At 41.6% G+C, this 27,887-nt stretch overlaps 5 protein-coding genes across 5 annotated transcripts; 3 read left to right on the plus strand and 2 right to left on the minus strand.

Annotated features, from left to right (window-relative positions):
- Window positions 1-425: 425 nt before the first annotated feature.
- CRM1 (exportin CRM1) lies at window positions 426-4,344 on the minus strand (the record flags this gene model as incomplete). Its single annotated transcript, XM_043277692.1, has 11 exons — window positions 426-666; window positions 719-890; window positions 963-1,341; window positions 1,415-1,644; window positions 1,704-2,174; window positions 2,229-3,000; window positions 3,083-3,795; window positions 3,849-3,920; window positions 3,996-4,068; window positions 4,130-4,159; window positions 4,279-4,344. The coding sequence occupies 11 exons, from the start codon at window positions 4,342-4,344 to the stop codon at window positions 426-428; spliced, it is 3,219 nt and encodes a 1,072-aa protein (XP_043135546.1).
- A 2,647-nt stretch (window positions 4,345-6,991) lies between these two features.
- On the plus strand, window positions 6,992-9,172 carry CAS91 (maltose acetyltransferase; the record flags this gene model as incomplete). The annotated part of the gene is made up of 2 exons (XM_043277693.1): window positions 6,992-7,880; window positions 7,944-9,172. 2 exons carry the CDS (start codon window positions 6,992-6,994, stop codon window positions 9,170-9,172), a joined length of 2,118 nt encoding a protein of 705 aa, XP_043135547.1.
- Window positions 9,173-9,464: 292 nt separating this feature from the next.
- Window positions 9,465-10,671, minus strand: HEM2 (porphobilinogen synthase HEM2; the record flags this gene model as incomplete). The annotated part of the gene is made up of 2 exons (XM_043277694.1): window positions 9,465-10,370; window positions 10,450-10,671. 2 exons carry the CDS (start codon window positions 10,669-10,671, stop codon window positions 9,465-9,467), a joined length of 1,128 nt encoding a protein of 375 aa, XP_043135548.1.
- A 653-nt stretch (window positions 10,672-11,324) lies between these two features.
- DRE2 (electron carrier) lies at window positions 11,325-12,420 on the plus strand (the record flags this gene model as incomplete). Its single annotated transcript, XM_043277695.1, has 2 exons — window positions 11,325-12,024; window positions 12,113-12,420. 2 exons carry the CDS (start codon window positions 11,325-11,327, stop codon window positions 12,418-12,420), a joined length of 1,008 nt encoding a protein of 335 aa, XP_043135549.1.
- Window positions 12,421-23,291: 10,871 nt separating this feature from the next.
- On the plus strand, window positions 23,292-23,591 carry ACHE_31015S (uncharacterized protein; the record flags this gene model as incomplete). Its single annotated transcript, XM_043277696.1, has 1 exon — window positions 23,292-23,591. The coding sequence occupies one exon, from the start codon at window positions 23,292-23,294 to the stop codon at window positions 23,589-23,591; it is 300 nt and encodes a 99-aa protein (XP_043135550.1).
- Window positions 23,592-27,887: the final 4,296 nt, after the last annotated feature.

The following is a 27,887-nucleotide window of genomic DNA, read 5'->3' on the forward strand; positions in this document are numbered from 1 at the left end:
TTTCTACGGGATTTATCGAGCTTCGGTTACTTAAGGTTACCTCAAGTCTTTTCTTTTGCAGAGACTAGTTGAGCTGCTAATACCTAAAATTGCAGAAAAATAAGCAAAACCAAGGAAGTATCTACTGTTTATGCATTGATGTGCACAGATTGTGTTTTGAACAACCGCTAGGCACACAAAGCATAGTAAAGGATGGATTAAAAAAAAAAAAAGAGTTGTTGTTGGCAGTTCATAGCAAGAAACAGGAAGATAATCGAACCAAAATCAAGTGGACCATAAATAAGTGGCTCCCTTTCAATTCAAAGCCCATACAGAGACCAACCATTGAGCCAGTCTTCTCCCAATGGGTTCCCGGAGTTTTCCGGACACATTGCAACTCCGGTTGATACGGGTTGCGCGAATTCGCTGCGCAGTTCTTGCTCGAGTCATAGCTCATCTTCTTGGTCCATTTCTGATGGCTTCAACAAGCCCCCGACTTTCATCGCACGGTCCCTCTCCGCAGCCTTCGCATCACGCAAAGCCTGCTCCCGTTCCTCTGCATAAAGCTCTGCGTTGTCGCCTGCAAACTCCTTCAATGAGATTAGGAAATCTCGCAAGTGAGTCTTGAATTTATTGAAATCATCATTGAAGGTAAATAGGCCGATCACGAATTGCTTGATTTGTATCCTGAAATGGAATTAGCACACTCTTCAACCATGGGAGGTATGGTATAACTCACTCCTGCAAGTTTTTGAAGGCAGTCTGCAACAAGTTTGCAACATATTCTTGTAAAAACTCTTTATTTGATGTCCCCGGGGGTACTTGATCAGGCGGGTAAATAGGATCCTGCACCTTGCCGGATTCAATGAAGAAGAACATGCGTGATAGAAGCATTGCTTGTGATTTGAACCCTAAAAAAACATAGTGAGTCTTCGGTCTCGTTGCTTTAGCACCCAGAAGGGCTAGTAGATATAGATACATACCAGCCTTATGATCGCTGTCGGTGAGAACGAAAAACACATCCTGCAAGATTGGGATAAAAAACTGACGGAAGAAAATACTCGATGTCTGAGCATCAGTCTCGGCCATGTTATTCATCAGTTCAAGACACATTGTGAGGCCAGTGTTTTCCACTTCGCGATTGTCATGTTTGCTGGCCCACATGCAAGAATCAATTACAAACTTGAATTGCGTTGCATCAAGTTTGAGCAAGGCCGGGAAACAGTACAAATTGATGGCCTGAAGCAATTTGAAAAACTGAACACGATGCTCCGGGTATTCATGGAAATCTTTATTGATCATTTCCAACGTGGATTCAAAGACGCTTTCCATGATCAGTGGTATTTTGTCTTCCATCAAATTCTAAAAGCGCAATATGTGAGATCAAGTCTGAATTCAAATCCATGTCGATAGGCGTAGGTAGTGGTTGACTCACGTGTAGTTTATGAATGATCGTTGTCATAACGTTCAAGACCTCTGCCTCTCGTGCATCAAGGACATTCCGATTATAATCCACCAAGACTGCTTCGAGGAGTGGCGGTACCATGTTTATACTGACCATTTCCAAATCGTCCGTCTTTTGCACATAAGTGTCAATGAGCTTGAGTATTTCTTTCTTTATCGTCCGGAGCCCTCTGACTTTAGGTGTCTTGGTCGCGATGTTGCCTACGAAACGTTAGTTTTGCTGCATAGGTACAAATGACGCCGAATTTGGGTTGAATTACCGTCGCTGGCGACAGCGTCGCTGATGAGTTGGCTAGAAGCTCGAAACATATTCAACATATCATGGTAGATACGGCCTATCTGGGAATAGAAGTAAGTACCAATTGAGGAGCACGCGGCGACATTCGTTTTCATGATGTTTCCGATGATTTTGATTGTTTCTCCGTCTTGGAGGATTGAAGGGTCTTGGTTTGCTTGAGCTATAATGGCATCCCAAGCAGAGTTAGGAAGCGCCATCAGATTCTCGATCAACCGATCTTGTAGACCCTTCTGACCCTGGGCCGAAATCATATAACCGCACGCCTCGTAGAACGTATGGACTTGCTGCGGCGAAAGATCACAAGTAATCTTCCTCATGTTGCGAACAATCTCCTCGATAAAAGGTTCATTCTCCCCAGGCTGTAGCGCAACAAAGTGTCGCCTGCATTTGTTTGCAATCTTTATAAATGTATCACAGGCCATGTCCTGAACGCCTAGTGTGAGTTAGCATAGAATATGACTTCCTCACGGTCTGCCAAGGAACTGACCTTCATGTGTTTCATGCATGAACTCGAAAAGCTTGTTCACGACTGTCTTCAGGAACTTCCAATGCGCCTTCAAAAAACGAGGATACTGTCCGACAATATACATGATATTACTCGCCACAACGGCTTTGTTATCCTTCCCACGCTTCATCTCCGTGAGACCGAGGAGATCCTTGATGACGGTGACTAGGAAGCGCTTCTCGGTTTCCTCGTTCATCGCGCCAGAGATCGATCCAATTGCCCAACAAAGAGTATTGCAGTTCGCCCATGACCATTCTGACCCATCAACTTGTTTGGCAAGTTTGTCGATCATGATATTCTCCGTATCAACGACATCGAGATGGGTAAGGTAAACCAAGCACTCCCGAATGGTTTTGTAAAGCTGAATCGTGTCGCTTTCCTTGACGAATTCGCGGACAATTTCCCCTTCATCGTTCTCCACAATCAAGACTTCCTCCGGCCGCACCATCTTTTCAATCATGACTGTACGTAAACTTGACAATACCTCTTCATATTTGTGCTTACGAAGAGGGTAATTGGCCAAAGTGCTGGGATGCGGTGCACCCCCATTCGAAAGACCGCTCACGCCCATGCTCACCAGGGGGTTGATATCTGTTATAGGGAGTTGCTGCATCTCTTCGTAGAGTTCTTGGACCAGCCTTGTCCAGTATTCAAGACAGATCTTGAAAACTTCCCTATCGTCAATCTGGCTGATACGGATAAGATAGAAATGTGCGTGGGTAAGATAGTCCCGGTTCGGTAACTTCTCAATAAGCTGGCAGGTGCATGTGTTAGTACTGCAACATCCGGATCTCATGGAGAGAATATTAGTTGAGGTATAGAGGTTCGAGACATACATCGAGATGGGCGCTGAAGAAGCTGCAGAGGAAGAGAGCCAGATTAAGCACAAACTCCTGGTCCCTCGAGTTGCTTTTTGAGAACACCTGCTTTAGATCCATTGACAGCGGAATGGTCTTGGAGACTATAGTAAGTGTTTCCGTAAACATGTGCACCAGTCTCTCATCGTAGTTGTAAGGACTTCCAATTTGCAAGCCGCCAATTTCTGTGAGACATTTGAGAGTTACATTGCGAAATTCCGGAACTTCAAGGAACCTCGTTAAAAGTGTGTTGATAATGGGTGTCTCAAAGATGTATCCTAGTGGGATCCAGTTAAGAAAACGCAAAAGTGTCTCAAGAGTAGCTTTGACTAGGCTAGCTTGGTTCGCGGTACCTAGAACTTCAGAACACAGTTGGAAGATGGATGAGAATTCCTGTGTCATTGAAGTTTTCAGGTCCCTAGCCTTGACGGACGTCATTTGATCCTGCGAGAAGTCGAATACTTCCTCAGACAGCAGTCGAAGAATGGCCATGTTGTTTTCACAGATTGAGAGACTGGTGTGACAAGATGCAATGATCTCGTTGATGAAGGTCGGCCAGTTGCGCGGCCACTCTTGTTTCAAGATGGAAACAAGAACGAGGTTGAGTTTGTTCAAGAGCGCGCGTTCGGTTCTGAGACTTTCTTCCGTCTTAGAGCTTTCGATAATGAAGTTGACAATGAAGTTTCGAATGCCTGAAAGCAGTTAGACACAAGAGAGAAGTTTGTATTTTAGCAAGCCAATTTACCTAGGCATTGTTCTCTAGGTAAAACTTTCCACCGAGTCATAATCACATCGTCCAGAACCTGCAGAGCAAGATCTGCCTTTTGTCAGCATAATCATCCTTCGCTTCCCTTGCATTTCGCTCATAACGCCGGAATATGGGTTGCCGTACATTTGGTCTGTGGGTAAGATGATTCTTGAAGGATATTCCCAACGATCAACCAAGCATCGGGGTTTTGCTTGAACTGAATTTAGTCAATCAGTTAGAGGTGCATGTTTCAAGTGAGCATCGTGCAGTGTCCTTACTTCCGTCAAAGTCTGTTGGGCTTGCTTTTGCTATAGTTGGGAGGCGACAATGTCAGCATCCTGATCCGACTTGCATTTGCATAAAAGTAAACGAGAAAGGAGACAATAGAGGAATAGGCTCTTTCAGAGACAAGCACAAAACTACTTACCAAATCCCCTTTGCCCTCGTAGAAGGCCTGGACAGTGTTGTCCAACTCCTGTATGGAAACAGACATCCCGCTCTAAAAATTGGCGATGGCGCCTTTTGCACAACTCGGTCTTCGACGCGACGCCCAGGATCCAGAAAGAATGCGTGGAGAATAAAAAAGAAGAAGACGCTAAGTCCGAACTGCAAGTATCTCTGAGCGATGTACAGAGTACAAGGTAAATTCGGACCGTGCAGAATGGTCGGTGGGGTTGAGGCTCCTTGGAGGGGTTTGTCGGAATGTACTAGGTACGTAGTTGAGCAACCACCAAAGGAAGAAAAGCAAAGAGAAGGGCAGGGAGTCTAACAGTGACGCAAATTTGGGTGTAAGGATAATACAATCCAAGCTCACTGGCGGTGAAGAACTTGGTATCGTTCAACCAAGAGATAACTAGTTAGTTAGAGAAGCTCGCTGTGCTTAGTCATCCCATTCTAACTTGTCGGAGTCAAGCATGATGATAGCAAGAAAAGAGTAGCTTTGGTCCTCATTCAGGTAATTGCAGTTGCTCCCTATGCCATTAACTTTACTACAAGAGTATGCCGTTTAAGTTCGGGTGTATTCGCTTTGACAATCAGCATGATAAGAGTGATGGACTTTTACCAAGAGATACTACTACTACTACTATTTATCATCCGAGGCCTAAACGCTTGAAAGGGTATGAACGCATGTTACGCAACTAGCAGCATAAGATCGCTTTTAAATACAGGAGATGATTCACCCTAGTAGTGCATTTTGTATTCTCCTCAGATTCAAATTTGCCGTAATATACATACTTTGGAAGTGCGTACCAATATGTACTCATTACTGTACATGTGAGCTTAGCCAAAAAAAATGTTAATTGATACTGTACAAAAGGATCGATGCCCATACAAATGATACGTTGTACTCTATACAAAACTTTCATAAAGCAAATTCAGTTCACTAACAAGTATTACGGAGTACATACCGCGGAATAATCATACTACTCCATACATATACAGAGTAAACGCGCCTGTCGATCTAATGCGGCGTTAATGGCGAATAATTTGGCGAGCGTCCAATTGTGCCTCACATAGCCTTAATAATAAGCGACAGAGTGAACCACGTAGACATCTTATTATACATAATAAAAAGGATATATAACTAAAGATCATTTAAAAATGACAATTGTATGATTAATAGAATTTTTGAAATTGCAGTGCATACTCTGTACAGAGTAGTATTATATACTACAATTTTTCCCGCGGCAGGGCGCCATGCCGCGCTTCCCCCGCGGAAAGAAAGAAAAAAAGAAAAATATGTAATAAGGGGAAGGCGGGAGGCGGGAACAAGCGTGCCGACAGCCGACCATCCCCCCTCCTTTGATCGAGAGTGGCGTGTCGCCTGAGCGCGCTATTGCCCAACCTTCAAGCCAACTGGAGACTCGCTGACCCGCGCGGGGCCAAACCAAGCCGGGTCCTGTGGAAGATTGAAGCCAATCAGCGGCAGCAGCGTCGTCGCGCGGCCATTGCCGATCGCGCGCCAACGTCACTTTCGCCCAGTCAAGTGCTTCCTCAGCGGCTCAGCCAGCTGGCAGCCGCAGCCTAGCGCGAGTCTTTCTTCTGGTTTGTTTTCGGGGCATGTAACTTGTGTACTCGTACGCTACGGACTATTGGTGGTTTTTCTCTCCCCCTCCTCTAGGAGTTAAGTTTCCTACTATGTATTATGATATTCTAGGCGCCCATTCTCTCTCTCTCTCTCTCTCTCTCTCTCTCTCTTTTTTTTTTTTGTTTGCGCTGCTCTGTCCACTACAGTATAACTCTGGCGCTGGCTTATTTTCTTCTACTCAGTGTATTATTGACTAGTACCTCCCCATCGCCCCTCTATTTTCGAGGGCCTTATTTGCTTCCCTCTATTTTTTCTTTCTTCGTTTTCATCTCGGTTTCTTATCTTTTGTCTTCACTTCCTCTTCCTCTTCTTTCTTCCCCGTCCACTGGATTGCGCACTATCAATCTTCCTTCAATACATGCCGGCGTTACTGTTCCTAATGATAGCTATCCTGCATCCGAATTTCACCACCCTGATCTAGCATTACTACCACCGGCACTATCCAAGTAGCATCGAATCTATACAGAGCACGAAATAAATTGTCAGAAGAAAAGGAAAAGGAAGCAAGACTTTATTTCCCACTTTACGCTTGCAAGCGCATTTCCATACTATCTCATACTTTGTACTGCGACTTTTACCGCCTCACCCTAATCATCCGGTACTCGCTCTCCATAGTCTTTGCGCGCCTCGACAATCGATCCTTTTTCTTTTCCATGCGCTCAGATTAATCGAAACTTTGTTTGCGGAGCGTTTGATAGACTTGACTCGATTTCCTTCAATCGCGTGCACTGTTGTCTACTTAAATCCACTTGAGCGACGTGGGAAGCTATCTGCGTGGGTTGTTCCTGACTTTTTTTCACCATCCAACAATATTCTGGTGCTACTTTCACACAGCATCCTGGTATTATATTGTCAGAATTTGTCCCTGGTGTACAATTCACCTGCATGGTGCGTTGAGTCCGGGCCCAGGAATTTTGAGGACTCATTGAAGATATCTTGGGTTAATCGCTCGCGATTCGGAAAAAGAGGGATCGTATAAAAGATTGATCAAGAAATCCTTCTTATTATTCTTTGATCAGGACGCGAAGTCCTAATAACCTTTTCGCCCAATATGAGTACAGTTGCATCTGCGGCAGTTGTGAATGGGGTTCAGGATTCGGAGAAGGAACCGAATGCCGACCAAAGCCCTTCTCGATTCACAGCAGTTAATGGGAGGGAACCATTGGTGTCTGGGACAAACACACCTACTCCTAATCACCCGCCGAGCAACGAAGGACATCGGGAATTGTCAGAGACTTGGGGGAAGGGCGGATATGATACCCAGTACCGCCAGGAGGAACGCCCGCGAGAAAATGGAGGTATTGGACATGACCAGGAAGATCGGCCTCCACAAAGATCTCCATCTCAGTATGGTCAGTCAAGCATCAACCGACAGAAACGTAAACGGTCAGAGTCAGGAGAACAGCAGGATCCTCAGAACTCCTACCAGAGTACCGGCATTCCCCGAAGTCCTGGTTTCCGCCTAGAGGATAGTGCTGATTCACACGTCCTGCCTCCCGGTACGAGCGGACCAGAAACAGGTCATCCAGGATCTGAGCTGAAAAATACTCCGCCAGCAATGCACCCTCGGCCCGAAGCGGGTGAGGGTTCTCGGACCCCATCAGGAAATGCCCCGTGGAATGATTACGACTCTCAGCTGATTACCCAAGCGCAACGTGCCCAGCAAATCGACGCCTCCGACGCGCAATTGGCAGAGGCACTCCAGCGCGAAGCTCAGGGTCATGATGCGGTCCAGAAAGGGTGGGGTTCAGTTAACCGCCCTCTAGAAAGTGGCGCACAAAGCGAGCAGAATTCGCCGTTGCCCACTTATTCCCAAGAGCGGCCGCAAGCTGCTGTTCAAGTAGCCCCGAAGAGAAAACGTGTCTTTAGTAATCGCACCAAGACCGGCTGCATGACTTGTCGCAAGAGAAAGAAGAAGTGTGACGAGCAACATCCTGCCTGTGAGTCCGTCATGACAATCTGATATGGGTTTCTAGGTTCTTTTCCTAACCACTCTTTGACAGGCAACAATTGCATTCGAGGTGGGTTTCTATGCGAAGGCTATTCGTCACGGAGTACATGGCAGAAGCCGTCCAATGTGAAGGCACCGGTCCCTCTACAATCCAAAGAAGGCTACGCAGATGTGGGAAGCCACTACATGCATGATATGGGCCAGCAGCATGATCGACAGCAGGGTCTAACGGATCAGCTCGAGGCGGGGAAAATGAGGCCTATGGTAGTCGATGACAACGACCGTACACCTACTGCACAATACACAACCAGTCCGACTGGAGTTGGATCCAGTCGTGGACCGTCATGGTCAAAACGAGTCTGGTCAGGTGCAGGCCATACGGCTTATGTCTCGGATCACTTGGCCAAGAACGACTATCGGGAGGTCCCGCCAATTCATGAACTTTCCCGCGACGAACACACAAAGTCGGATTATCAAGTAGTGCCGTCGATCAGAGAACTTTCTTCACATAGTGCTCATCCAAAACCAGGTGTGTCACTGTTCCAGGGCGCAATCGATCAGCGACCTGCGCACGCCAACAACATGGACATCAGCAGCCCGCAAGCACAGGCCAGAATGGCACTTAGCATAGAGCACCAACTATCCAATCGCACCGTCACAGGGGAGGAAACAGAAAAAGAAAAAATGATTCGTGGCGAACTTTATCGTCCGTTCGATATACATTTGGTGGAAGAAAGGGAACGATGCAAGGCTGCTCTGTGGCGATTCAATAATTCCTGCAACCCTGTGTCTGGTTTGAGCACAAAGGAGCAGAATCGCCTTCTCAAGGAGGTTTTGGTGCCTCCAAACTCAATTGCCAATTCACCTTCTGGTGCCACCGCCTCTCGACAGACAGGATCAATTGGACAAGGGGCTGTTGTCGAGGCCCCTTTCCATTGCCACTATGGATATAACATCCATATCAGTGAAGACGTAATGATTTCGGAGAATTGTCTCTTCGTGGATGACTGTTGCATCAGTATTGGGGCCCACACGTGGATAGGCCCCAGGGTCACTATACTCAGCTCCATGGCGCATGCAAATATGCAGGAACGAAAGGGCTCCCAGAGCCGCTACCAAGGACGTCCCGTCACAATCGAAGAGGATTGTTATGTCGGTGCTGGTTGTACAATCTATCCCGGGGTGCGCCTTCGACGAGGCGCCTACGTGGCTCCTGGAGAAGTTGTTAAGACTGACATCGTTGCCTATGGATTTCAAGGCCTGAAACCAAGTTATATGTAGCATTTGCATGCAAAACGAACATAATTAGAGATATGCGATGGCAATTGTGTTGTTCTCTGTTCCTGGCCATCTGATGGCCGATGTCAAGTTTCTTGAATATGATCTCCAGTGTATACTATGCCTAAACTTCTTTGAAAACGTATAAGGTGCAGTATGCCGACTTCGCAATTTGTACGACCCTGTGGTCTGAGTAGAGAAGTTTCGCATGGTAAGCAGGAATCGAGCATCAATTGCACCAATATCCCACGTGCCCATTTTGATAGTAATCACTATTTACAGAAGCACAAGGCACTCAAGAAAGCCAATCCAAGAACTCCGGTACGAAATAACTGACTACAATGCCAGCGCCAGCCCTTAGGATGCCCTCAGTGCTCTCGAAAGCCATTGACTTCAAATCAAAGACTCCAGCAGCGGCGCCCGCATGAATCATAGCATATTCACCACTAACCTGGTAAGCAGCAACAGGAATATCCTTGGCAAGTTCTTTCGCGTCCCTAATGATGTCTAAGTAACTGCTTGCAGGTTTGACCATTATGATATCAGCGCCTTCGCCAACATCCCGCTGTATCGCACGCCGGGCAAGCCCTCTACCCCCTGGTGGGAGTTGATAGCATCTACGGTCCCCAAAGGACGGGCAAGAACCTGCCGCATCTCGAAAAGGACCGTATAAGCAACCGCTGAATTTCGCGCTATACGACATGAGGAGGACACGGTGTGCCATGCCGGATTCAATCAGCTTCAATTTAATGGCGCGTACTCTTCCATCGTTCATGTCAGATGGGGCAACACAATGCGCACCGGCTGTTGCATATGCTAGTGCCACATCTGAAATCCGGTCTACCGACTGTGCATTATCAAGGGTACCGTCTTCTCTGAGTATTCCGCAGTGGCCATGTGACGTGTATTCGCAAAGACAGACATCCGTCACGATATAAAGATGAGGAAAGCGAGATCGAAGGAGGCGGATGGCTTGAATGACCGGACCGGCAGGGTCGTCTGCAGCTGTCCCCAATGCATCCTTGGCAGATGGATGCAGGGGGACACCAAATAAGATCACTGAGCGTAGGCCCTTTTGAACAAGTGGTTTCAGAAAAGGCACTAGGCGATTCAAGCCTCGTCGATGTTGGTTAGGTAGAGACGGAATTGGTGCCTCTTCGTCCAGGTTGTCCGTAATGAAGAGCGGGTAAATGAGCATTTCCTATTCAAAATCAGGACCAGCGAAGAAAACCAGAAGTAGGGGCAGGAAAAGAAAAGGCTAGACACAAAACAGTGCATACCTTGGTCAATTGTCTCTCAGCCTGCCATGATCTACTTAATGGATGACTGTAGCCAGCATGTAACTGACTGGAGATATCACCCGATATACTGACACTTGTGGCAGTGGTGCTTGTATATGATCGAGCAGTAGCTTGAGACCGGGCATGGGAAATTTGAGAGCTCCGGTCATCAGGATGAGCATCTCTGAATGCAATGTCAGAGACCAGATTGGAAAATGACATGGTCAGATTCAACGCTTTGGAGGGTGTCAGAGCAGGCGAAAAATCAAGGAGAACCGAAAAAGTACAGTCAGTATGCGGTTTCGGGTCTTTGAAGCCATAAGCGAGCAAGTTATGATGTTGCAAATGGATAGAGATAATAGCGGCTATTTGTCAAGAGTAACATTCACGATTTTTAATTGGTCAGGTGGTTGTAGCAATTACTAATGCCACACACATGCGGAGACCTAATATGTGGCGCTCCAGGTTCTTAGGCCAGTTCCTTCGCATATCCCACCATTGACATATGGTTTTCTACGCATATGATCTCAATTATCCATTTAAATCCGGCTATATGGCTCAATCGATTATCTACATGGCCGCGCTTTGACTAAGCAGCCGAAAAGTGAGTCAATTGATATCGCTGCTTATCAATCATCATGCCCAATAAAAACTGATACATAATGCCCCACTTCCCCACTGGGAGTAATGTATTACTGATAGTCTTGCCACAGGCATTGTGATAACACCCTTTTTCTTTTCTCTTCTTTTTTCCTCATGTCAACCTCGAAGAATTCCCCCCCCCGGACCTTAGGCCACCAACTCAATAGAAACTTACTTGGATCAACAAATCTACTCGCATACGCTTTCTCATATTTTTGGGCTGCCTAGTTACAATGGCGCCGTCCATTGCGCTCGACAACACGCCCGATTTCCAGTACACACCAGGCAAAACTCTCCTACTTTCTCCACCGTCATTATCTTCACAGCCAGATAAACTCAACGCAGCCCTTCTTTCTTGTGGCCGAAATGCGACCGATTTGCAAATGCTCGATCGCTTGGCACTTGGCCTTGTGTCTTTGCCGGGTTTGACTTACGACAGTATCATCATCTTGGCTGATTCCAACGACACATTTACTGAAAGCCTAAAGATCCTTGGGCGGGAACTTTTTGCAAATATTGTTCAATCACTAAAACCAGGGGGGTATCTACGCAGCCAAGGGGGGACGCCTGGGTTGTTTGACAGTCTTTACCAATCGGAAGCAATATTGGCTGGGTTGGTAAGCGACAGTGAGAGAGGTTTCCAGAAGCCGAGTTCTGGACAACAGCAGGCTATACCGCTGCAGCTTGGGAGGAAGAAAAAAGACCGTGGGAAATTGGCGAATAGTTTCAAGGCCACTCAAGAGTCAAAATTTGAAACTACAATTGAGGGAAACAAGCCCGACATTATCGAAAAACCCGCTGGCGTTGGCTTTATTGATTTTGGTGATGATTTGGACCCGGAATCTGTTCAAGATAACAATGCATGCTCAGACGAGTTTATTGATGAAGATACCCTCCTTGGTGATAATGATCTTGGCCGTCCCATCGTCCAGCGTGAGTATTTCCCCACAGGTTGCTAAGGCCAATTCCTGATATTTCGATTTACATTGCTAACCCTTTTTTTTAAAAAAAAAATATTTAGCACCCGAATGTCGTCCCAAGGCCGGGAAACGTCGGCGAGCTTGCAAAGACTGTACATGCGGCCTCTCACGGAAAATTGAAGATGAAGATGCTGGGAAAAGGGCGAATGCTGACAAGGCACTAGACTCCATGAAATTGGATGGCGATGATCTAGCTGAGGTCGATTTCACTGTGCAAGGTAAATTGGGAAGCTGTGGAAGCTGTGCACTAGGAGACGCATTTCGCTGCGAAGGCTGTCCTTATATTGGTCTCCCCGCCTTTAAGCCGGGCGAAGAAGTCAGGCTATTAAATAATGATGTCCAGCTCTAATTCATGAGATTAATTTCGGGCTGCATCGAAAAGCAGAGCCTGCATGTTTTCCCACGTTCCAAAGTTCAGAGATTTCATTCTAGTGCAGACCTGGGCGATATTTTAGCTATGTATACTTCGCTTCAAGGCAGGACTGTGACATCGATTCTGTTCTTAACAGATGTTATATAAGCTTTAAAATCTTACGTATTCGACGGGCGACCGGCGAATATGGCCGAAGTGCGAATTCTATATTCCCATACAAACTGGCCCTTTTTAAAATCAGTGATATCTCAACCAGTTTACTCTAATCGAGGCTCATATTAGGGAAGTGTTCTTTATGTGTATATATGAATAGATATTGGAAATATATATATCAGGTTTAAGATATGGGGTAATTTATAATACCTAGGTAAATAATAGCTTTGATTTTTTTAAAACTGAGATATACACTGTGTATGGCCATCGATAATACTACCTTAAATTTCTAGTATACGTAACTTGGAATGGCGTTGAGAATTGCAGGTGAAAAAAACGCCATTTTTTATGGGAATGTAGAATTACCGGTATTGAATATGTTAAAATAATTTCTTTCGCAAATTGCCCAATGAATTTAAAAGAGCTGAGTTACGAAATGTATATGCTTCATTTTATATCTGAAGATCTAAGACGTGCGTTCTGATTGCTTCTTCAGAGCATTGTAATAGGTAAAAGAAAAGAAAAAAAAGCATCATTTTAGAAAAAACCTTGAATCGTATATATTTTGAATATCTAAATGTCCGATACTATTATAAAAAACTATCACTTTAAAGTCACTATAGCAGCCTCCCTCACGGCCTGGCTATAATGGTATTTATATCACCTAAATGGCTTCCCATCTAACAGCTGCAAATTGGCGTTGCATGTAACTGGGCTTCTGTAAAGCCAATTCCATTAAAGTTATAAAGCCGTTGAGACTGGGTTTAATATTAAATAAGAAAAATTTTCAACTCAAGTTCTTCAACATGATAAATCCTATATTTTATCAAAATCATCAAAATTTTATTAGGCTAATTATACTTTTTTATAGAGTCATTCACATTTTTTGGCAGTGGGTTGATAGACTGCTAGATCACCATATGTCATTCTTCACCTTGACCTTCATTAATCCGGATACATGATTATTTATTATCTTATATCTCATTTGTTTTATCTAAATTGGCCCTATTAAGTGGCAACAGTATCATTCAGTGGAGCGATGCTGGCCAGGTTCTTCATATCAATCAGTTTCGGGGATACAGTACTATGGCTCATAATTGCGAGATTGAGCCAATGGATCGAGCATATGAGTCTGGCTCGATGATTAGTAAATAAAATGAATGATATTCATACTTAGGCTAGATAGCCTAACATGGGAAATCAAATCTGGAGAAAAAGAGAAAGAGAAAATCCGTCAATGATAGAGAAATTCTATAAAGGTTTATATAGCAGGCTAATGTCTTGTTCAACTTCATTGCTTATATGAAAACTATTTAGTAAATTAGTGCTATTTGTCTATATTAATTAACGTAGTTCCCTACCGAGTGGCGCGCCCGACCGAGCGGCGCGGCTCTATATTCCATATAAAATGGCGGTTTTTATAACCTCAATATCTCAACCACAAATTATCCACACAGAGCCTGAAATTTAGTATATAGAAATTACGTCACTGAAATTATATACACTGAGCAGAAAGCTTTTATAGATGAATATCCTTCATGTAATATAATTTACCACTGTATTTTTTTTGTATTTTTCGATATTCAAGTATCTATGGCTACAAAGAGCTACGGAATCTTTGAAATGTAATATACTTTCTTGTATTAGGTGTCTGTATTACTTTCTCTTATAGTAAGCCCCTATGTCTATTGGTGGTTGAGATATTGAGGTTATAAAAACCGCCATTTTATATGGAATATAGAGCCGCGCCGCTCGGTCGGGCGCGCCACTCGGTAGGGAACTACGTTACTATTAATGTGGGATTAGTCATTGAGGTATCACGATATATATAAGCATTTAATCGAGGTGCCAAGAAAGTAAAAGCTTCTTTAACGTATTCCACAAGCGGGCCGTCCACACAAGCGAGCCGCCCACCTTTGTATTGCATACTAAACGACCCTTTTTCTAACCTCGATATCTCAACAACCGATATGTGAAAAAGGACAATTCTTGGATGAACATGAAGCTATATATTAGAAATTAATGTATTCGACTCATGTACCCTTTATTATAACCCAATAGCTCAACAATATCGATAAATAGAGAAATACAAATAAATAAGCTGTAAATCTATGTTACCTGAGGAAATACATGCTTAGAAGATATACCAGCTGAATTTATACAAGTGCACTACTCAAGGATGATTTCTCTAGCAGTACTGGGTCCTCTAGAACTGTTGTTGTTGATATATCAAGGTTAGGAAAAGGGCCAATTAGTATGCAATACAGAGGTGGGCGGCCTGCTTATGGAATACATTATCTCATTTGCTATGCTTATATGAAAGAATGCTCGAATACCGACTATTCCTGCCTAATCAGATTTTTGATCAATAATATGTACTTCTTATCGTTCGTGCCAACATATCTGATCCTGTGACCACTTCGTGAAGTTCTAATGTGCAGTCAGTATATGAGGAGGCAAGCTACATATACCACTTTGTGGAGCTTATAATGACGGACGAAGGAGTGGTTCTGCTGCCAACTTTAATTCCAGTGATAATTCGCAAGGCGATTCCTGAGAGGTTCCCAGGAGAGGATTCTTGCGCGGAAATCTAGAGGTTATTCAAATGACATGATTAATATCTACCATTTTAGGAAAGAGAATGATATAATTGTTGGAATCAAATAAATGGAGTTTTATAGATAGAAAAATGTTCTTGTACAGACCACCAAGAAGAGGTATAGTATAGATTGTATAGTTGAAGATATATCTCCTATCTAGTATCATATAGGGATTTGAACAGAAAAATTATATTTGAACATTTGGAATAATTATCATGATATACAATCACTATCCAAGCTTTAATACTATAGTTATGGATTCAATTTAAAACTCAATCTTAATTGAATAAATTCAAGATGAAAAACTATCACATTAGTAGTGTAGAAAGTAGTACTGTGAATAATGAACAAAGTAAAATATGAAAACAAATAACAGATATTTCTTTCTCCTTTATATCTAGTTAACATATATGATGATATACCACTATTCGCAGCCATAAGCGCGTCAATGGGTATAGAGGATTGACTGAAAATGGAGAGCAACGACTCCTACATGGGCCAATATTCTTATTGTGCATGGTTCTGCTAATAGTCAGGCTGTTGGCAAGAACTGGGTATCCAGCTTTATTAGACGCCATGACAAGATCAAGACCAATTATATCGACGATATAATTATCAACACGCAAAACGTGAGGGTTCGATGATCGAAAGTGGTTTGACCTAGTACAAATCACTATGATGCAGCACGGGATTGCATATGTCTTCAGTTTTGAGGAAATTGGCTATGCAATGGGAATAATTATTACTGCAAAGTAGTAATTACGGTTGATATTTATAGCCGGTTGTACAGCTTGGAAACCGAGAATGTGTTTTATCGATCGAATATATCATTTTAGTATAGGATGGGAACCACCATCATCATCATCTTCAAAGGACCAGTCCATATTGAAGGTGGTATTGAATTTGAAGCTAGCACACAAACTGGAGGGTTGAAGTTAACCCCAATGGATGGCCATAATCAAATTAGTCAGCATTGGCTTCAAAAGATCTTCATTTACGAGACTAATACCCGCTCATATACATTGTGTCTTGGTTTTAGAGCCAATGAAGACCCTTAAACCACCAGGCAGCCAGTCAACCGATTCAGCACCAGAAACTACCTTTGACTTGCGGCAATTAAGGCATTTGCTGTTAATAATTTGCTAACAAGATGGCCTCCCATCAAATATAGTTAGGCAAGATGATCAAAGGTCATAAAATGGCTTTATTATTCTTGCTCCAAGAAATTCAGGAAGTGTGAACATCACATGAAAAGCAGCTTCAAAGGTGGTTGTTTAAGCAGATTGCTATTGAAGATGGCCTTCTACTCAGGAGGGCCAGGGCCTCAATACAGGCAGGAGTCAGGAAGAAGTCATACCTATTACATCCATGGAACCAACATCTATGATAGAATACTGCTCTGTACGGGCGCAGACATGTTGCATTGAGTGCAATATTGCAGGATATAAAAGGAATCAATGTCCTAATCGCAACTAATTACTTTTTATATAGAAATGCATTTTTTTGGTGTTAAACAGACTCATATTTTCCGACATAGGTCGGAGATATACCGCTGGTCAGGTGTCACTTGGTAGGGAATTATATTATAGAGGGTCTTTATGTTCTTTTCTAGCTTAAAAATCTAGAATTGAAACAGCAGATAACTTGAATCTATTATTATTTTTAATAACTCGGGATTATATATTCATACTATAGATATAGAGGTTGTTAACTAATAGAACACCTTTCAAGTTTTTTAATTTATATTTTAACTTTGTTCTCTATTGATATATGAATATATGCAATAGGACTATATATAGAATCAAACTCATTCTATAGTCTTTGATATATATTCTCTGAATCCTTTGTTTGAAATTTGAATAAACTTGTTTTACTTTTCACTCGTAGTTTATAGGTCTTCTAGCCATTTATAGCATCAGTCTAATGATCTCAGATAAATCATTGCCAATTGACTACGATATAAAAATAAGGTGATATAGACACACCTCTCTTGCTACAGGCACATGCTTAGCCACTTTTCTAGAAGAGTAATCATACCACGCGATTTTTTCGTTGCGAGATGAGACTATATAGTCAATTTGAAAAAATTTTTGAAGATCAACTCTTCTTGTTCCAGTCAGGGACTTCTGATCAATAATACTGGTAATTCTCATCGTCCCTGCCAACACATCTGATTTCCCGCCCACTTCGTGAAGTTTTAATAGGTGCAGTCAGTATATCAGGAGAGAATCCATTTATATCAATCACTCTGTGGAACTTGTAATCATGGAGGAAGGGTGATTCTGATGTCAGCTCTAATTCTAGAGATGATTGCTAAGATGACCCTGAGATGACACCCAGTGAGGGACATTCTTGAGTGGACGTCCAGCGTGGCCTAATATTGTCATCACGCGAAAGGAAAATTTCTACATATTTATCAAATGACGCGATTAATATTTACTATTTTAAAAAAATGGTTAAGCAGTTGGTGTGCCTGTAGCGAGAGAGATGCATCTGTATGACCTCCCAAGAAATATTATAAGTATATTATCTAAAGTCTATAGCATTCTTTGTCTTTATTTATGAATCCCAGACTTAAATCAGCAAAAAAATATTAAACATATATATTATTTGATTGAGCTTGACTATTTTCTAAAAATAATAAGAACGTAATCACCGAGCTGTGCGGTGGCGGCGACTTAACTAGTCTGTATGTCTCTGATTGCTGAAACTAAGAAGCAATAAACTCTATTCAATCTATTGAGTCTAGCGAAAACATTGCTGTTTAAAGGGTATTTTAATCCATTATGGCCTTCTCTGTTGCAATCAATGCACTGTGTTGGATGCCATGGTCTTGATGGCTCTTCCTGCATGGCCTCCCTTTCCGTCAGTCTTTGCAACCCTCATTGCTAGACATGGATATAGGTACCCATTTGGGTACAGGTCTCATACCCATACCCAAGGGCACATTTATGCCTGAATGTATGGGTATAATTTTCATGCATAAAAATTCTTACTCATGAGTATTTGTTTCTGTTCCTATCCCATCAATTGTTATTATACAATCTCTCTCTATATCTCACTTATCATCCATAACATTATACAAAAAAAATTTACATTATAAATGACGGTGTGGCTAATTTGACATATTTCCGATCAGTGAAAATGACTAATTTAGAAAGTGGTCTTTTTCGTGTGATATTCAGTTAGAATATATATTTTCTATGCTATGAATAATACCAAATTAACGCTCACTATAATCCCGATTTACCTTAACCGACAATATTCTTCATCTTTTCCTATCATAGCCTTCAAAATGCCTTTATCCCAAGAAAATTGTATTCAAATGATATTTCTGCAATGAAAACAAAGAATTCAAATCAATGTTGAAAGCTGCCGAGATATTCGAATGTATCTGAGGCTACTCTTCGCCGTCGACTTAAAGGAAAAAAACCACACGCAGAAGCACGTGCCAGTGGTCATAAATTGACAGCCCTTGAAGAGGATGTTTGTAAAAAGTCTTCTCAATGCAGATAAACGAGTCTTTTTAATTCAGCCTGAATACCTACGTGGAATATCACAGATTTTACTACGTAATTGTACACAAGATTCAACTGCAGCCCTTGGAGTTAACTGGGCCTATTCCCTTTACCAGATGCCGCCATGAACTACGTACAAGATATAATCGAAGAACTACATACCAGCGGGCAAAACAGGAGGATCCAAAAATCATCAGAGAGTGGTTTGAAAATGTACACAAAGCTATTGAGGAACATGGTATCCATAACAAACATCTGAGGTAATAATTACTGCAGTTGAACGCAGTGAGAGACCTTGTACAGTTATTCAGGGGAATCGAGAATGGGTTACAATTATTGAATGCGTCAGTTCCAAAGGCATTTCTATACCACCAGTGGTTATTTTAAAGGGAAAGGAATATCAGAATGCTTGGTAGCAAGAACTTGCACTCTCCCTCAAAATAGGATTGCAAAGAGTGACAATGGCTGGACAACAGACGAGATAGGCCTTCGAACCATATTCCAAACACCATTCAACTGGTGCAAAGCGGTTGCTTATTCTTGATGGTCATTCTAGCCATCCAAGCGCAGAATCTGATACCTTTTGCGAAAAGAACGCAATTATCTGTCTCTGCATGCCACCTCATACATCTCACCTTCTTCAACCACTTGATGTTGGAGTCTTTGGGCCGCTTAAGCGCGCATACAGCAAACTGGTTGAGGCGTTGATGGTTGCTGGAAATAACCACATTGACAAGGAGGATTTCCTGCACCTATATCCTTCTGCACGAGAAAAGCTCTTTAATAAACAGAATATCAGCAGCGGCTTTGCAGGAGCTGGTCTTAAGCCGCTTGATCAAGACCGGGTTCTTGAAAAGATTACTTTTCAACTTCGTACACCAACACCACCACTTGTTGAAGCTTCAATATCATCTGCTTTTCAAACACCTCAGAATCCTCGCCAGCTTGATCACAAGATCCACAGCTTGCAAAGAAGTCTTATAATTGAAGAAATCACAAGCTTTCCAGCAGCCCAATGTCTCACATTCATCATCTTGAGAAGACTGCACAGATGCGAATGAGTATGAATGTTCTTCTTCATGAGCGAATCAAGGTTTTAGATGGTCCCACAGCCACTACAGCGTGATGGAGTTCGCTGACGAGGCCTAGGTGTCGAATCGCCAATATCCTACTTAAGCTGCAAACCAAGCTGCTGAGTTCGATTTTCACCTTCCCGTACTGATAAAATAAATCATTCCGTACACTAGCATTTCTTCTTGCCTTCTTTCTAGTTTTCCGCCCATTCTCGGCCTTGGACATACAATACGAATTTTCCTAATAATAGCTATATTTTCAGCTATAATCAAATTTAATGGCATTGGTGGCTGAAAGCCTTCCAAAACATAGTGGGTAAGGCGAAAATTCGTCACTCGGCCGTGTTCGTCATACGGCCGTGGATTAAGTTAAAGCTTATTTGATATGTAAAGCTGATAAAAATCTTATATAATAGGATAGAATTCTATATGCCATTTGTAATACTTTATAATTTTGATAAAGCGTTTGTTCTCCCAGTGATTTAAAACCTAATTTTATTGTAAAATTCTGTTCTCCGAAATATTTCATATTTCTAAACAGTTCTTCTGAGAAGCTGAACCAGCCTTTATAGGTTTTTTTTTGCATTTGATGCAATGATAGCATATTGACATGTGTATTTAGGACTAAACCTAGGACAAGGTTTAAAATAACAATATTTTCAATGATAATCATTTTTCGGGCAGATCTGCAGATAGGAGTCACCGAGCAAGGTAATGAATATTTAATTTCAATATATGAAGAGATGGGCCATGCTTCATATATATCCAGTATCCATTTAGTATGTGTGGTATCCCATTTAATATTAGATATTTTCCAGGAGTTCATGATGGTTTCTTTATAGGTGACTCTACTCAGCCAGTTTATTTCAATTATTAATATATAATTAATAAGGTAGCTCTATGCAGGCCCTAAGCTAAGAGAATTTATGATAACTATACCAGAGAAAAGCACCAGAGAAAACCTTAGTATGATAGATAGAAGATAAAAACCTCTATTTGCTAAATATATATACTGTATATATATATATATATAAAAATAAGAAGAATATTTGTCCATTATAATATTACAATTTTCAATGTCCCTTCAGAAAATGAATTAGATCATTATTAAAAAAATAAATATCAATATATTCTTTAAGGCTCATTTAAAAGATTAAAATATTAGACGTTCGATATATTAATTAATATCAATGAGCTTGTACTCGGAGTTATAGAAATATACAACTAATCTTCATAACGAGACTAGCAAACCTTTGTACCTTAAAAGGGAGGTGATAAAGACACACCCCTCTCGCTACAGGCACACCATTCATGCTACAAGCACACCCCCTGTTGGCTACCGGCACACCGTCTAGCTGTTTTTAGTAAATTGTGGGTCACTCATGTGTTGATAAGATTAGGGTAAAACAATTAGGGTATCATCATAACAAAGACATCAAATCTGCCCCTCTTGGCTACCCACAGCTGCATGCCAAGTGAGCTCAATATGGTAAATACTACCCATCAACAACCACTCCAACCACTCCTGGCTGAGTACTTGAGTGATGATGAGGATCATTGCCCACCATATTCCCTACCTCCACGGCCAGCTAATGCCATCTATTCCATTGAGAAAGAGGCAATGGATGCCATTAATGAGTTCACAAAGCAGCATGGCTATGCCCTAACAACCAAGAGTTCCAAGCACCATGAAGGGGATGGCCAAATCAAAGCACACTACCTCCATTGCAATTGCAGTGGTGTATATAAGAACAACATTGCTGATAATGAGTGAGTCCATGACAAAACCAACTCACTGCAAGAATTGCCCTTTTCATGCAACACTCAGTTGAGACAGGCAGACAGACAAATGTCATTTGAGATTAAGGATCCAGGCCATAACCACAGCCCAGCACCTGTCCATACACACCCAACAATGCATTGAGCAAAGATCAAAAAATGTGCCACAATATTTGAAAATCAACTTGCTGCTGGCATCACTCCATGTCAGATTCTTGACACTGCCAAGTGTGAAAATAAGAGTAACATCATCCCATGGGATATCTACAACTTTCACCAGGACCTCTGTCACAAGTTCCTTGATGGATGAACACCCATCCAGGCTCTCCTGACTGCACTCCCAAAGGAAGGTAAATGGCTATTCAACCATATGAAGGATATTATTGATGGTCATGTTGTTGGATTGTTCTGTACACATCAAAGTTGCCTTGAGCTCTTGCAAAGCAGTCCATACTTGTTGATCATGGACTGTACATACAAGACAAACAAGTACTGGATGCCCATGCTGGATATCAATGGCGTCACTGCAACTGGATCCACCTTCTTTGCAGCTGTTGCCTTCATCCATAATGAGCAGCAACCATCATATGACTTTGCTTTGACATCTCTGCACAGGGTCTATGAACAGCTTGGCCTCAAACCACCTTGCACCATTCTGACTGACAAAGAGTAAGGCTCTCATAAATGCCTGCAAGGATGTATTCCCTGATGTCTACATAGTACACCATGATTTGTTTCTGGCATATGAACAAGAACATCCTGTCAAAAGCCTGCCTCCTTATCTGCAAAGAGCTCCTTGATAGCATGGAAACTCTGCCTGATCAACATGACAAGGAGGTCAGTGCTGCAATGGATAGCCAAGCAGATGAGCACTGGAAGAGAATGCTTGAGATGTGGTGGAGGTGGTTAGAGTGCCTTCCTATTCAGAGTCAGAATGTGCATGGAAGGAGTTCTGTGATCAATATGATGATGAAGTCTTTTGCCCTTTAGTTGCATACATTGAAAAAGAGTGGCTGAATGATGACAAGAGGAAGCAAATTCAGAAATTCTGTACTCTTTTACTGACAAAGCTTTTCATCTGGACATGTGTACAACTTCCCATGGTGAAGCATCCCACTCACACCTCAAGAAGGACCTTGGTACTTCAGTGGCTGATCATCTTTATATTATTCAATCATTTGAGCGAACTATTACACATCAGCATGAGTTGTGCAAGAAAGCATTGGAGAATGAACAGGTTACAAAGTCCACTAGATTGCTCTGCTTCTCCCTATATGGTGATGTGCATACCTGGCTATCACAGTATGCTTTGCAAAAAGTCGCAGCGATTTATGATGCTTATCTGCCAAGACAACAGAACACTGATAATCACAAGCTCCATAACCAGAAAAAGGTGATCTCTGAGCACTGTACTGGCTTGACTTTGTGTACACAGGGTATCCCATGTATTCATGTGATTAAAAGATATGTTGATCAACAGTGTTCATTGAAAACTGAGGATTTCCACCAGCAATGGCACCTTTATACCCCAGAAACCATGCCTGTGCCAAATCCCTGTGAAATGATCCTTGAACCATGTGTTGTTGACTCTGTTCAAGGCAGGCCTTCAGGTGTGTCAAATCAGCCAACCCCAACATCAACACCAGCATCAACCAACCCAATCACAGGCACTGAATGAGAACCATCAGAATTTGAGCGTGTATTGGCCTGTGAGCAACCAAGGCATGGCCATAGACAGCCACAGAAGGATGCAGTGGCACCTGAGCCATCTCAGGCAAATCCAGAGTCATCTTGGGCAGACTCTCCAGAATCTGTGCTTGTACTGGAATCACCTCCTATGTCACCAGTGCCAGGAAGTGCCATGCTTGATGGTGTATGCAGCTCATCACCTGACATATTGGCTGCTGCACCAGTTAGAACCTCATGAAGTGGTTGGAGAATTAGATGTGTTGGCAGGGGTGATGAAAACTACCAGTATTATTGATTTGAGGCGTATTCAAGAAGGGGGTAATGAAGGCTTTTAGTTCAAAATGTTAGTGTACATGGTCGATCATGATAGTAATGATAAATCTCAGTTCAATATGCTAAGGAAATATCACATGACAAGAACTCACAATTTACTAAAAACGGCTAGACGGTGTGCCGGCAGCCAACAAGGGGTGTGTGCCTGTAGCGAGAGGGGTGTGCCTGTATCAGCTCTCCCTTAAAAATGTAAATACGTAAAGCTGATAAGTCATTGTCTAAGACGAACGGGCCTGAAGACCACCTTATCTAAAGCAATTCTTATGAAAGGACAGGACACCATTTTAGTTTTCTCTATCTTATCTCGTTTTGAGACGATTGTGTCATTTGATCTTTTGTTAGTCACGATGACAGGTTGGGCAACGTGGAATCCATACGGTTTGATGCATGTACATAGTAAATATCTAAACAGTCATTAATAAAATAATGGAATTAATCAAGGGCTTACAGAGATGATGAGTACTGTAAGATCCGTCGAGTTTTGATATAACATTGCGCATCTCAGCACCCTATTCTTTATATACCGCAATATTATGTTATAAGTAGAAAAATCGACTGAAGGTTTCTCTCAGATAATAGAATTATGGGCGGTTATCCACAATGCGATGTCTGATAGCTATATATGACCACTAAAAAAATCAAGTAAATTAGTTATCTAGTGGTCATTTTATTTTAGATCATCAGTGTTTCCAACTAAATCATCAGTCCATAACACAACACAAATCAATCTGATACACTTCAGAAATGGAGTAGATGATAAGTTAGATCTCATCAACCTATTTTCTCTGATGGGCTATAGTAGGATATAGTTAAGAAGGAATGGTTAGGCTCGAAAAGGCTTTATAGCCTGGGAGGACCAGGTATATATCTTAATTAGCTATAGTGGAGAATATATTACCAATGCAGTTAAAGTTGAAGTAAACTGCCTTTTAGTCTGGCTTGATGATCCCACCGCTGAAGATAGAGAATCATAATAGCAATATAACTGCAATAAAGTAGAGCTAACTTATATACTCACATCTATATATGGCATAAAGGGATATAACTATCTAGAGCAATAGAGATAATATAATTATGACTTTTATATTTGTATGAATCTGACTGCGGTTCTAGGTGATTATATTCATGGGTATAATTGAGGAAATATAATATATGTTATGTTACTCGAATGTAACACATAGGATCCTTCTCCACTATATTCTTTTAGTCACATGGAGAATGTTACCAACTTTGATAACTTCTTGACTTACGAGAGAGTGCTGATTAAGATTGACTTAATAATCTAATCAACTACCGAGCTGCGCACCTGGCGCGGTGCGCAGCTCCAACTTATGTCAGAAAACAGGAGTTTTGAATATAAAAAAAGAAAAAAAAAGTTTTTTATATGGAAAATAATTACTATTAGGACAATGGGTCCGTTTATGTCCTAATAGATTTCAGTAGTACATCATGCTGGTGCCCATAACAGAGCAGTATTCTGACATGGGCGCTGGTTCTGTAGATGTAGTAGGCATAACTTCTTCCTCCTGGCTCCTTCCCTGTAGAGCCTGGGCTTCCCGAATAGAAAGGCCTTCAGTGGTGATCTGCCTATTATATCTCTTGTGCTTTAACTAATACACTATTTTGAATATCAGTTATATATTAAAAAAAAAATTTTAAATCTACTAGTATGTATTTTTTAATCAACTCTTCATGGTAGTGGATAACAAATATATGTTTGTCCTTCATCTACTTATTATGGAAATTGAAATATATTCATTTCAATTTCGATTTATAAACTCCTATCTAGCTGACAGAACTAAAGTGGCTTTATTCAATGATATAATATTTAAATAAAGTATAAAAGTAAAATTAGTTATCTTTTTATGAATGTTATTCATTGGGAGGGACAAGATCATGGAGAATACAATATTAAAACCAGTATTATTTGTAATTTAATTTTACATATATATATATTCTTGGAGACTTAAGTAACGTAATCCACGGCCGAGTTGGGCACCTTTTCCGCCCCCATCAAATAATTCTTCATGACCATATTCTTCAATGCGGCTTTTCTCTATTCTTCATACAAAAATGCTCTTTCTAAAGAAAATCGAATGCAAATGGCTATCTCAGCCATTCAGAATAAAAAGATCCAATCCAAATGAGAGGCTGCATCTGTTTTTGGAGTGTCTGAAGCTACCTTTGCAATGGGGTTAAAGGAATGAAATCACGATCAGAAACCCCCGCCAGTGGCCACAATTTAATGGATTTTGAAGAGGAAGCTCTTGTCAAGAAATTGCTAAATGCAGATAAATGAGGTTTTTCGAATTCAACTATCATGAGATGGTGCAGATTTTACTTCACAAATGTACACAAGACTCTAATGCAACTATTGGAGTCAACTGGGCCTCCTCCTTCATAAGGCACTGTCCTGAATTATGAAAGATATAATCAGAGAATTACATATCAGTGTGCAAAGCAGGGAGATCTAAAAATCTAAATCATTGGTTTGAGACTGTGCATGCAGCTATTCAAGAACATGGGATCTGTGAAGATGACATGTGGAATTTGATGAAACTGGCTTTGCAATGGGACTCTGTACAACATCTAAGGTAATTACTGCAGTAGAGTGCAGTGAAAGGCCTCATACAGTTATCCAGGGCAACTGTGAATGGTTACTATCATTGTATGCATCAACTCAAAAGGGATTCTCATATCACCAGTGGTTTTATCTTAAAAGGGAAAGAACACCAAGCTCCTTGGTATCAAGAGCCTGATCTTCATCCAGCCTGGAAGCTTACAAATAGCACCAATGGGTGGATAACAGATGAGATAGGCCCTAAGTGGCTGAAGCAAGTGTTTGATCCTTTTTCCAAACCATACTCAACTGGTGCAAAACTGTTGCTTATACTGGATGGCCATTCAAGTCACCAAACTGCAGAGTTTGACAATTTTTGCAAAGAGAATGCAATTATCTGTCTTTGATGCTCCACATACATCTCATCTTCTTCAGCCACTTGACGTTGGTATTTTTGGGCCGCTTAAACGCGCGTACGGAAAACTAGTTGAGATGATGGTGGCTGGAAATAACCACATTGATAAAGTGGATTTTCTGCATCTATATTCTTCTGTGTGTGATCAGGTCTTCACTGGAAAGAATATATGTGGCTTTGCAGGTGCTGATCTTAAGCCATTTGATAAAGGCCGGGTTCTTAAAAAGATTACTTTTCAACTTTGTACGCCGACCCCACCTCTTATTGAAGCTGAAGGGTCAATTTCCTCTGCTTTGCAAACACATCAAAATCCTCGCCAAATTGATCGCAAGGTTCAGAGCCTACAGAGAAGTCTTCAAAAGAAGAGAACACTTTCTAGGTCCAATCTCTCATATTCAATATTTTGAAAAGGCAGCACAGATAGCAATGAATATGAACCTTCTTCTTTTACAAGAAAACAAAGTTCTGCGCGCTGAAAATGAGCAAAAGAAGAAGAAGGCAAGGACACATGGTTCTCTAGGGACTGATCTCTTTATGTCTGTACAGGAAGGTTGTGAGCGCATTCAGCAGCTGGATACACAGCTTAATGCACAGGTTGATGAGCCTATACCTGTATCTCATCAGCGCGCTCCACCACCCTGCAGTTGCTGTGGGACTGTTGGACATACTATCAGAAGGTGTCCTAGTAAATAGTTATTCATTCCATTTTTTAAATGGCCTAATTAAAAGGTGTCTGTACTTGAAAAGCTTCAAAAATCATGTTGATTGCGGTGAACGTGCGCAACTCGGCCGTGGATTACGTTATGGAGTTTAGCTCTATAATGCCGAAAAGAATATAGGTCGATAGTTATTCATGATTAAAATAATATGAAAAAGCAGCGCTCTTTCCTCATACATATCAATGTTGCCTGCCCAAAAGGCAAAAGCAGGCGGGCGTAGTCACAAGTGATGATTTCTTAAAGAGGCAGCTTTAGAGAAGACGTCAATAGATCGATAATGTTTAGATAGCAATTATTATGTAATTTCTTTAATGGATCCTCAACATTGCTCTCTTCAATGATCTTGATTTTTAATAGGCTGATTATGAAGTCTTTAGAAACCTTATTAAAATTTTTCTCAAAACAATCATATTAAAATGTCAATCTCGAACTGCTTACTGGAATATTGTCTCTCAACATTTTTGATTCATAAAAATGCTGTACAGTTTCTTGGTTTATGGAGCATATAATATTTTCCTATGTGTATACACCTGGAAACGAATACTTATTTGGGTACAGGTCCCATACCCATACCCAAGGGTACATTTATACCTAAGTCTACACA

This window comes from Aspergillus chevalieri, chromosome 3 (assembly GCF_016861735.1).
Source record: "Aspergillus chevalieri M1 DNA, chromosome 3, nearly complete sequence".
Taxonomy (NCBI): domain Eukaryota; kingdom Fungi; phylum Ascomycota; class Eurotiomycetes; order Eurotiales; family Aspergillaceae; genus Aspergillus; species Aspergillus chevalieri.